At 46.0% G+C, this 12,079-nt stretch overlaps 1 protein-coding gene across 1 annotated transcript in view; it reads right to left on the bottom strand.

Annotated features, from left to right (window-relative positions):
• zc3h3 (zinc finger CCCH-type containing 3) overlaps nt 1–12,079 on the bottom strand; it is a 54,624-nt gene that overhangs the window by 5,477 nt on the left and 37,068 nt on the right. The window contains exons 5-9 of the mRNA XM_056414015.1: nt 7,929–8,092; nt 5,534–5,612; nt 4,761–4,916; nt 3,788–3,857; nt 1,657–1,788 (exon numbers count right to left, since the gene is read on the bottom strand). Coding sequence (XP_056269990.1) covers nt 1,657–1,788; nt 3,788–3,857; nt 4,761–4,916; nt 5,534–5,612; nt 7,929–8,092 — 601 coding nt within the window. The remainder of the gene's footprint in view (nt 1–1,656; nt 1,789–3,787; nt 3,858–4,760; nt 4,917–5,533; nt 5,613–7,928; nt 8,093–12,079) is intronic.

The raw sequence follows: 12,079 nt of genomic DNA, 5'->3' as shown, positions 1-12,079 counted from the left end.
AGTTCACAGCGTTACTCCACCTCCGGTCGCTGCCTCCTCATTCATTTCAATGAGACCCCTGTGTGTGTTTTATGCTGCGTGGATGAACCTCAGATCGCACAGCTGCTTTTGCTGCAACGCAAAGTGACTTCATGAGGAGAACGCACGATGAAAAGGTATCTTATAGAGGTGGAAAATAAAGACGGACTACTTCAAAGAGGGGCGAAACCACGGATTTGTGAGGCTCAGCAGCCGATCAGATAAGCTCTCTATTATCGACGGCCGCCGACAAGACAAGGCCTCAACAGGCTGAATCAGCCCACCGGCCTTTGATAAGAGCCAATAAGAGAAGACTATCGCTAACCTCGCAAAAACGAGGGATGACAGTCGGCCTGCAGATGACTGACTGACGGCCTGTCGTGTCAGGAACCTGCGAGAAAACGGACGAGATCCAAGAGCCTGATTTAAGGTAATAAAAAAAGGGGGAAATAATTAAAAACGACTAAAAATTGATTTTTGGGGAGAAAAAGAAACGAGAGGGACAATTAAGAAGGCAGAGACGGATCCTGCGAGGTGGAGGGTGAGTGTGAGACAAAGCCGGGATGAGGCGAGAGGAGGATGGAGGCGAGGAGCAGACTTAACCCCTGAGCTGCTGGAGTGTCTGCCTGCATGGCCCATAGTGCCATCCTCAGCAGTTTTCCCATCTATAATTACTGCCTGCTATCCATCATAGAGCCACCAGAGCCTCACGGCTCCATAAACACACACACCGACAAACATATACACACACACGCACAACACACACACACACACCCATGGGAGAAAATCACAGACCTAAGCACTTCAGCTAATAGAATAAATATTAATATCCCTTTTGTTTTTCTACATCCTCATTTCCCCATGTACTATTTAAATGAGGTCTGACAGTGTGAAAAAGCATCTGTTTCACACTCGATGCTGGAAAACAAGCAGAGAGAGGAGGAGAGGGGAAGAGAGGGGGGAGACAAAGGGAGGTAAATACGCCAGAGGGGGAAGGGGGTGACGTTTTTTAGGTGGATCGTGTGTGTGTGTGCGTGCAAGTGGGGGGGGGGTCGCAATGAGTGGGGGGGGGTCGCAAAGTGTCAGTCAGACACTACAGTTATGCCATTATGGACCACCACCCTCTGCAGCTGTTGCTGCCTGTGTGTGTGTGTGTGTGTGTGTGTGAGCAGGAGAGATCGGTTACCAAACTACTTGTTTACCTAAGCCCCGGTTTAGCTTCAGAAGAACTGCATACAAGTTGAACAATGTAATTATACGGTTAAATTAACAACCCAGCTTAAACAAAGACCGTCGAAGTCGAGTGAGTCGTCGACGCAGCGCTGAGTCGGAACTGAACGAGATCGAGCGCAGGGTGCGTTACGAGAGCCGAGGCGTCGATTGTTTTACAACGTCCCTCTTTCAACCAGATTGACAGCAATACAGGTGTTGACCGTCTATCTGAATGGGGTCGACACATCCGCTGACCAGTGTCCATGACCCCTGATCTGACCTGGGCAGATGCTGGTCTTTAGTGAACAGGTGTCTGTACTTGGGGCCAGACTGAATTTGAAGAGGTTTGATGTCTAAGTGTCGTCATTGAATGTTTTCTCGGAGCGAGAGAGTACCGGTAATCTCTCTGGTGTGTTTGCGTGGTACCTTCTCTCCTTCAGGACAGTAGCCTTTGACAAAGTCCTCACACACTTCGGCTTTGCGGGACACGTAGACGTGACTGTAGGGACAATCGCTGTTGTTACAGATTCCCTTCAGGAAGTAGGAACACACCGGCATCTATAGAGAGAGAGAAAGAAAGAAAGAAAGAAAGAGAGAGAGAAATATGGTAGCTATCTGAACCCAGCACGTGACAAAAAAAACAGGTAATCAATGAAAAAAAGATGCTAGGGAGATTTAAATATAATCTATTTTACTTCAGTCAGAATATAACAACTCATCTGTCTCATCAAAACCTCCAAAATATATTTAATTGATTTTGGGTATCAAACTGACTGACAGAATAAAGCACTTGGGATTCTTGGCAGTCTCCCTGAAAATATCAGACAATTAATTTAGTATTTTCTACTGTATTTCATGCCTCCATCAAGGTCGTCTCCCCGTGAGTAGACCGATAGATAAGCTGACAGAAGACTCAGAGTTTGTTCACAGACATGCGCTTGTAAAGCCACCGTCGTGTACAGATCAGACGTGTCCCGTGTGCCGAGCAATCCGTCACACAGAGCAGTTAAATGACCTTAATTGCAGTTGACAGCGGCAGAGTGAGAGTGAATGTGCGTTTTGACTATCTTGTTTGGGGTGTGTGTGTGTGTGTGCGTGTGGGGGTTAGCCTGGTGGAAGCCGGTCTAAATTTACCTCTGAGGGAGTTCTGTGAAGAAAAAGGAAGGGTCGGTTGGGGGAGGCGGAGGGGGAGAGGGACTCCGCCTTGTTGGGATGGGAGCAGTTTGATCTAATTAACTGCTACAGAAATATTTGTCCAGGCTCAAATGATGTGTTTATGTGTTCTGGATGGGTCCACAGACTGGGGCCAGTGGTGGAGGGATAGGGGAGAAGGAACTCTCTTTAGCCCCCATACGGCCCCATCTAAGGGGTCCATGTGAAATAAGAGCGGGAGTATCCTGTGGAGGGATGGGCCAAAGGTTTAGGGGTAAGGGGGGAGGGGGGGGGGGACTGCTGGAGAGGTGGCATTACAAACAGACAGCTGGGCTCTCAGCACTTACAGGGTGACAACCAACACGGTGCAGGGCATTGTGTGTGTGTGTGTGTGTGTGTGTGTGTGTGACTGGTGGGTGAGGCAGAGCACCTGTTGTTGGGTTGTTTGTCTTAAGGGAAAGGAAGGAACAAAACTAGAACAGCTTTCCATTTTTGAGTGGTTACACTTCGCCCTCACTAAAACACACACTCACACACATTGTGATATGACTCAGTTAAAACAAACAATACATCCAAATGATCATTTAAAATTGTAGGGGGCCTAGACGCTACACGTACAGGAACACTTCTTTTGAATCCGATCAGGGCCTGTCATGTCATTCCGGTCTCATGTTGACTCACTTGTCATACACTTGTCCTGTTTAATGAAGCGTAAAACCAGTTACAGGCACTGGGCTGTCGGCTATCTGGTTGAGTGAACTTGCGCTTGTATTTCTAGGATTGGTTAGACTGTTTGGAATCAACTGGATTGACTAGAGTTGTGTGCAATCATATTATCACAAAATATTGTTTAAGAAAATGTGACTCGTGAAATCTGCACCCAGCCAGTAAAATAATAAGCTAGAATGGAAATGAATGTCAGCCAGATCAATTGTCTTGTCAAGGAAATTCAATAACTGGTCAAGAAGTCTCCTTGACCTGGACTTGATGTAAGATATTGAACAAATTCATTAAAAAAAATGTCTGCCCGCTGATTGCCCAAATCTGAATCCTGTCCCCCGCTTCACTTGCCACAACATAATTAATATAATCTATTAATATGAAACAAATCATTTCAGCACAACAGGAATAATGGTTCCTTCCACTCGACGACTTTAGATTTGTGCATACCGTTGCCACAATGCGATTTATTGTTAGCCCCTCCCCTGAACCCCCTAATCGGGTTAGGTCTTCTCACTCCTTCCAGAGTCATGGAAAAAAGAGCCGTTCCCAGAATGCAAATACGATCCCCGATGCCGGTACCCAATGCAGTGTCATCTTATACCTACACCGCAACCCGTGGCAACAAAAAACACCATGTTGTCGGACACCCCGCCTCGGGCTGTGTGTGGGGGGAGCACGTTACCTTCTCCTTCGCCACCTTATGGGAGAACGGGCAGGTCCCGTCCGCCTGCTTGCACGTCCCTCGCAGGAACCTGCACATGAACAACGCAGATGCCGAAAGAAAGTCAAAGTGAGAGGAGCTGCTGGTTCTGGGAGTGTTTTTGTTTTCTTCAAACTCTTTGTTGTTGCAAATGGGAACAAAACACTGTGCGATAGCTGCTGAATTTGTATTCAAATTGATTCCCAGAATATCAGAAACAGATCAGACTTTTAGTCCCCGACACCATTGGGCCCAACATAACACCTCCCACCAGCGTCGGAAATACACGAGGGCAAAGTGCAAAACTGCCACCAAGAAATATAATTTTGCCCCTGATATCACGAGGAGGGGGGACACAAATTCGCCCAGAATTTCCTCAAATAATAATTAAATCGCGTTTTGTTTTTGTTCTGCGTTGTGTGTGTCCTATCTGTATTGCCTGTACTAGGTGGGTACACACACAAAAATCAATAAATATAATCTTTAATTATAAAAAACAAATATGTTTTAATTGTAAACAAAAAATTGTAAACAATAAATAACCACAAAGAAATAAGCCTAACATTTAATATGATCGTCTGAATTATGTTTTCCGTTTGTTTTTTGTTCAAAAGATCTAAGAAAACACTTAGAATCTGTAGACTACTGTCGAATAGCATGACAGCTCATATACTGTAAGCCTAAATAATTATATTTATTATTTTTTAACAGGTTATATGTTATTTCACAAGTTAAAAAAAATTGCCCGAAATTAATTTTTTTGTGCCCCTGGATTTCAGTCAGTGGGGGCAAAAATTGCCCCCTAAAAAAGATGTAAATGTCCTCCCCTGCCTCCCACTTCACGACTCCCCAAGAGTCAATGGAAGAACATCCACCTTCACAGAGGACCAGAGACCAGAACACATGTGAGCCTTCACGCCATGACACCAACAGGCGTGTGTTCCCTGTGCGCTACCTGGTGCAGACGGCAACCTTGTCCGGGTCGTGGATGTAGGGACAGCTGTTGCCGCGGTTACACTTGCCGAAGCGGTTGTAGTACATGCAGTACTGCTTCTGCTGCTTCTTCTGATGAGCTTGCCGGATTATGGCAAGGCTGCGCTGGACAGCGCGGCTGGTTTCAGAAAACACAGACAAAGCACAGGTGTCCACACATCAATCCACGAGCAGCTGGCGGGAACTAAAGAGGACGCGTTGTAACAGGGTTAAAGTTTCCACCCTCACCCCCTGTGAGAAACTTGGGATCAAGGCATCTGCCATATGCTAATTTCACTTCTAGGAGGTATCTTCTGGGTTTACAGCCCTCAGCGGAGCGACGCAAGGCATTTCATGTTGAGAAAGGGAGATCAAATTTAAAAGTCGTTGGCTGCCTTGGATTTCTGGTGGTAGAGAGCCAGCAGTATTTTAACAATGTGAATTCCAAGGCATACAGTATAGTATACCTTTAATGAAACAAATGAATGAGAGACCATAGTTTGATTAAAAGAATACACATTTATATACATGTTTATTCGTATAAACACGTATAGAAATGATTAAAGTTTTTTCCATGACTTTTCCAGGCCTGGAAATGACCATTTTAAAATTCCATGACTTTTCCAGGTTTTCCATGACCGTACGAACCAAGACAAGTGTAAAAAGGTAAGTCAAAAGTTTTGGATATGCACGCAGTGATGTTTTCACCCCTTGCTGCTCGAGTGCCTCTGATGAGAAGAGATGAAGCCGGCTCACCTGGCGAGATGACGAGGACTGAAGGGCCCGTTGAGAGCAGGACTCGTGGATGTAACCTGGGAGGGGCTGAAAGACCTTCCTGCATGTGGAGAATGAAGGACACACGAGCAATTCAGTAATTGAAGCATGAAAAGCACCCTGTATTTAATTTGTCCGTTTAATCCGTTTTGAACTCCGGATCTTCTGTTTGGTTCTGTCGTTTTTTTGTCCCACGCGCTGCATATTTCTTTAGTTGTTTTCGTAAGTTACAGACATTACAACGGCACACACATATTACATTTTTTCACAACGGTCATAGTCACCGTCATTATTACCACGAGCATTTTTATACTCAACTAACACTGAACTGCAAGTGTTTTCACGCTTTGCTTCCGTTACCAGTATTAACACGATGACCGAGAGCCATGTTGGTACAATGCATTAACGCCTCCTAACTGGCTTATGTTGTGACATGTTACCACCACCATTAGTTTGGCATGACGATGAGGACTTGGCTACAGCGTGGAGGCACGTTATTGTATGTATATTTGATGTATCGATCATTTAAATACAATCGATTCAATTTACTGTCCAGGTGGAGTTGGCCTTAGTAATAGTAGAGTGGCATAAAAAAAAACTAAAATGCCATGAGAACTATCCACATATGACGTGAGGCTGAGTCTCAGTGTGTGTTTGTGCAGCCAGATGCAATAATAACCCGATATGTGGCCGGTTATTTATACGGCTGTGGTTTGGCACATTGGTGCCAAAGCCAAACGTGACGTCCAGCTCTGTCTGAGAACATCTCACACACACACGCACACGCACACGCACAGTATGTAAGTAAGGAAGTAAGTGACTGGAAGGTTGTCGGAGGCCATAAGAGGAGTGGAGAAGGAGGACACGAAAGGCGAGGAGGCTGAAGTTACAGATGGCGGTTGATCTTATTCCTCTAATTTTGGAACTTTTTTTTTGGGCCTCTCACCAAGTGTGCGCTCGGATGTGATTCAAGCGGAGCGGAATTAAAGACCAGGGCCAAAGGTGGAGCTCTCCGGGGTGAGATGTGAAATCACAAGTCTTGCTGGGAAGACACTGGCGGTGTTTTTCGGGGGGTGGGGGGGGCAGGAATGTGTGCGTTGGGATGCCGGTCACGTGTTCAACAGAACGGAGCGCTTTCATTTCACCTGCAGGAGTAGTTGCTCCAGAACGCGGAGAGGAGAGAAGTGTGAGGGAGGCCGAGGCAGATCCGGGCTGTAATCTGCACCGTGTCCAGTTCTCCAGACCCTCCCCCCTGCTCTCCTCTGACAGATGACAACTTTATCATTTCAGATGGCAAATCCAGCCGGCTCCCGTGAGTCTATTAGAGAGCATGTGGGCCGAGCTGCAGCCACAAGCAGGAACAAACACGCCTGTGTCACCTCGGGGTGCACACAGACTTCGGGTCGGGGACCAAACGTCAGCACGGTTTTGGTCGTGACTGAAATGTGTCCGTAGCGCCGCTGCCCATCACATCAAAGGCGATTATTAAAGAACAGGTCACGTCCGTGCTCCTTTTGAATTATTTTAAACTAATATTTTTTTTGCCAATTTCAGACTGTGCTTCCTCGTGCAGCTGATTCAGTGTCGACAACATTTAAAGAGTGTTGCGTCTTGTGTGCAACGAAATATGGAGGAAAAACTTAACTCAAATGTATTGAAAGTTAAATTACTTTTGGTATCGCTATCGTACGGGTTATCATAATGGCCGAACATTTCAAACGAGTCTCGGGAGAACAAACTGTGAGTGTGCGCAGCACCCAATAACCTCCGACCCCTGTGCTTCCCACGATCAATAAATTGATGCATATATATTATCAGATTAAAATTACAAAGCTGCTATGGATTCCAATGCAAGTGAAGAAATAAATGGTGTTATTATATCTTTATAAACTATGATAATCTACACATTCAGTTGATTACATTCATCTGAAAATGTGGAGTTGAATGAATGATGAAATATTTATACTTGTCGAAGATTGTTTGAATAAAAAAAAAACGTGTGGGCTGAAGTAGCTGTAGTGTGGCTTCTCTTTGCTGCTCCTCTTAAGAGTAGCCCCCATATGGTTGAGCCACACAGCATTTAAATGATCCATGTGTTCGGTGTCATAACTATATAGTACAGAATACCATATTATGCTACAGCTTATCCTTTTTGTGTCATTGTAAAGGAATGCCAAATTAATGCCAGCTAACGTGCAATATAATGCCATTTAAAGCCAAAGAACAATTATATTTTGGGGCTCCGAACAAACAACTAAAACTGCTTTTCTACAGATGAGTAGCTGAGTATTAATACTGTGTCTGAACTGGGAAATACCAGTCCTGTATTTTTCATCTTTGAGAAAGAACGACATGTAATTGCCACAATCCCGCATACCTGTTCGGTTGATGGACATGCTGGACGCCACGGTGCGGGACAGCTTATTGGCCGACACCCGGTACAAGGAACCACGGATCCAGCACATGCTGCTTCCTCTCCAGTGCTGGGCGGATGCCGGGTGTCTGTCGTGGGGAGCTCGCATTCGGCTCTGAAGGAAACTCCTGAGAGGAAGAGGGACAGAAGAAGAAGAAGAGATGGAGAGCAGTCGAGGGAAATAATGGATTGGAAGACATGTGGAAATTACCTTTCAAGTTATATATTCACTTAAAGGATCATTTCGTTTATTACAACTTATGATTGCAATTATCCGTGAAGCTCGGTTTACAAACTGTGACATTTTCAGACATGCCGTTCTCTGAGGTGGGACGATACAATCGGCTCATCCCTCCCTCAGTTCCTCCCCTCTTTTCTCTGTCTTTTCCCTCAAGCCCTTTCACTTTATCTCCCCTCCTCACTTTATGATTCCAATCCTCTGGTCTCCCCTGCCCTCCCTCCCTCCCTCTCTCTCTCTCTCTCTCTCTCCCTCCCATGTCACAGCACTCTGTTAAATTGCTCCTCTAATGGAAAGGACGGCAGTGTGGAAATGGAGAGAATTGAAAAGAGGAGAGGAGGAAATCAATGAGATAATAGGCAGGGCAGGGGGCCAGAGCAGCGAGGTTGGCCCCTACACTGGAGCGAAGAGACCACACACACACACACACACACACACACAATCACAGGCCTCGACACACACATGCTCACTATTCAGAATTCATTCAGAGGCACTTGTGTGTGTGTGTGTGTGTGTGTGTATGGGGGGGATGTACGTGCGCGCCTGCAGTGTGTATGGGGCTGCTGGGTGGTGTTGAGGCGGTGCAAGGGTTATGGCGATAAATTGCGCTGTCCTGTCACTTCTATTTGGGGCGGATTGGGGCTGGTGTGCAGGGTGCCGCTGAAGGTAATTTGCTGCCGTATTTCAGATGGGCTGGAAATGGGTTTAGAGCGAGAGTTCATGCCTCCCATTACAGAGAAGAGAGAGGGTTACCCCGAATGCACGCAGCGCACAGAACAACTGACACGGACGCTTAACGCGCGGCAGGCTTGCACGGCTGCGAGTAAGAACGAAAAAAAAAGGAGAGAGAAAGAGAGGGGAAAAAAAGAGAGGAAAAAACGGTGCAAATATCAGCCATCAGCTGCGTTCACGTACGCGGCCTACCTGACTGCGCTCCATAACTCAGCCGCGCAGACACTCAGTTTCACTGATACAAGATCAGTGGCTGCCCTACACAGGGCAACTGCAGCCAGGGGAGCTGTAATGGAGGCTAATGCCGGAGCGCTGACTGCCACCCAGGGAGGCTTAAACAAGGACCGGGCGGCCTGGGGAGCCACAATGGAGGTTAATGGGGATATGACATGAACAGTTAACACAGACGGTAGTTAACCCTGACACAAGGCCGCAGTCAGGCGGGCGGGGGGCTGGCGTGGACTCCGAACCCCCACCCCCCCCACCCCCCGTTCCTTCGACGACGCGGTGAACATTTTTTCCAACTCGTTTGTTGTAGTATTTTTTTTTTTGATCTGTGAAGTGAACAAATCTGCCCGTCTGTCTCGTCTCCTCTCCACTCGTAGCTTCTGTTCTGCGAGTAGAGAGACGTTGGAAAAAGAGCCGAGTGGAATCTGGGGGCAGAACAGACGTAGTAAGCGATGTCTGGAGACGATTTGAAATAAATTACTTTCCCCCTTCCCCAACACTGCTCGATCAGGCAACTGGCTGATTGCATTTCGTGGCCCGATGTTTGTCGGACCCTGGCTTCAGTGTTACACAACAGTAAAAGCCTATTATTGAGGCAAATTATTTTATAACAGTAAACAAATAAAATGGAATTAAATTAATTTACCGGTTCCATAAACTGTGTGTATTGTGAATCAGTACTGTGTAAAAGTCGTTCAAAACAAAAAAAGAAACGTTTTTTTCTCTCTCTTCTGTGAAATGAGCTCGTGACCTCCATTGACCCCGCTGAATTGCGAGTCGTTAAGAGCGCTGCGCGCAAATTAAGTTCCAAGACGTCCGTGCACAGCCACGTGAACGGGTTTCACCCTCGGGCCGAAACGCCATTAGTGGAAACCGCCTCTGCTGGAGCAGATTACCTTTGCAATTAGATAATCTGCCCGTAATGAGAGAGGGGAGGGGAGAGGGGGGACTAGAAGCCAAGAGAGGAAACAACGTAGATACAATTAAACCATCAGAGAAAGTGACATCATTTTTTTTTTTTAACTGATGTTTAGCAGGTGTTTATATTTTTATTCTCTCCGTCTCCGGCCTCTCCTTGCAACGTCCCCAGTGATGCCCTTGACCTCCAGACGGCTATCTGTTATCAGACACACTCCAGGCACATCGGATTCACAAATCCCCCGAGCTGGACCACCATGGGGGAGCCCTTTCAATGTTGAACACACACTGTACATCACTGCCTTCCTCTCTGCTCCAAGGCCTCGGAGGGAAGCCTTACAGTCGCCATACTAACTATTCATAGCTGTGCTAATCTGTGTTTTCTCTTTTAAACTACGGATAAAGGAACAACGCAAAATGTGTCGCTCGTAGGGACAAGCCGCTTTTAGCTCTTTCTTTTGGGCTTAAGGTACACTACCGTTCACAAGTTTGGGGTCACTTAGAAATGTCTTTATTTTTCAAAGAAAAGCACTGTTTTGTCAATAAAGATAACATTAATCAAAAATACACTCTATACATTGTTAATGTGGTAAATGATTTTTCTAGGTGGAAACATCTGGTTTCTAATGAAATATCTCCAGAGGTGTATAGAGGCCCATTTCCATCAACTATCACTCCAGTGTTCTAATGGTACATTGTGTTTGCTAATCGCCTTAGAAGACTAATATCTGATTAGAAAACCCTTGTGCAATTATGTTAGCACAGCTGAAAACAGTTATGCTGGTGATATAAGCTATACAACTGGCCTTTCTTTGAGCTTGAAGTTTGAAGAACAAAATGAATAACCTTGTCAATGTCTTGACTATATTTTCTATTCAATTTTCAATTCATTTGATAAATAAAAGTGAGTTTTCATGGAAGACACAAAATTGTCTGGATGACCCCAAACTTTTGAACGGTAGTGTACATTTACTGGATGGTTCAGTCAAAATCAGGGCGAAAGAAGCTCGACCGCGATCCGTTGATGAGCAGTTAATCCCAGAGACTTTTGCTTTCTTATGGAGCCATTTGGTTGATTAAGAAGGCAACGGAAATGCAGCAAAGTCTTCAAAGGTCCAATGCCCAATTCAAATGACGATGACACGTAAAAAGCGTGGAGAAGATCACCACATTATACAAAGCTGCAACGAGAGAATGCTGACTAATGACATGAACGGAAAAATCTAAATTCTTGTCCGTTAAAGTTCCGTCCGTCGATGAATCAGCCAATTGTGCCCTGAAGTAAGAGCTCTGTACTTCTAGTGAGGTGTGTTGTAAAACATTCAAAAAGACGATGACTGGAGGTCGCAGTAAAAGAACATTAACTCACGAAAAAGAAAAAGGTGAAATATGTTGGAAAGAAGAAGAAGAGAAGACGACGGTGGGGGGGGGGACACAAGGGCATGCAGAAATTCCCCTGTGACTGGTGTGCACGTACAAGTGTGTGTGTGTGTGTGTGTGTGTGTGTGTGTACACACAGGCAGCTGTGCGTGCGTGCACTGCTCTGACCATGCGACGCACAGATAAAAAGGAGAGCGCGATTCAGCACTACCGGCGCCGTTGATGAATGATCCGACTTTTGTTTTAGTGACAGGGAAGAATTCGGAGGGTCGTGCGACTGCTCCGAATAATGCTGCCCGGGTCTATTTCGTCTGCAACCCAAGCATTAGTAAGCTCATATTGGGGAAACAGTTACCCTTGAAACAGAGCGCAGCAGAAACAGTCATCTGGCTAATTCCAACGGCGGCGACTGCTGCTCCTCTCGAGGCACTTAACGGAAAACCAAAGCAGTGTTCATTACACATCGCGCCCCGATCAAGTCCAACTTAAAAAAATAAGAGACGCCGACTGATACGACTAATGAACGGATTTCCTCTTTCGCGGAGCGGAAATATCATTAAGAAGTGGCGCGGGGGGGGGGGGGGGGTACAGTGTGTGAACAGCAGCCGAGGAGGACCAT

The sequence above is a fragment of the Pseudoliparis swirei genome, chromosome 5 (assembly GCF_029220125.1).
Source record: "Pseudoliparis swirei isolate HS2019 ecotype Mariana Trench chromosome 5, NWPU_hadal_v1, whole genome shotgun sequence".
Lineage (NCBI taxonomy): Eukaryota > Metazoa > Chordata > Actinopteri > Perciformes > Liparidae > Pseudoliparis > Pseudoliparis swirei.
This window is presented reverse-complemented; position numbering and strand designations above follow the sequence as displayed.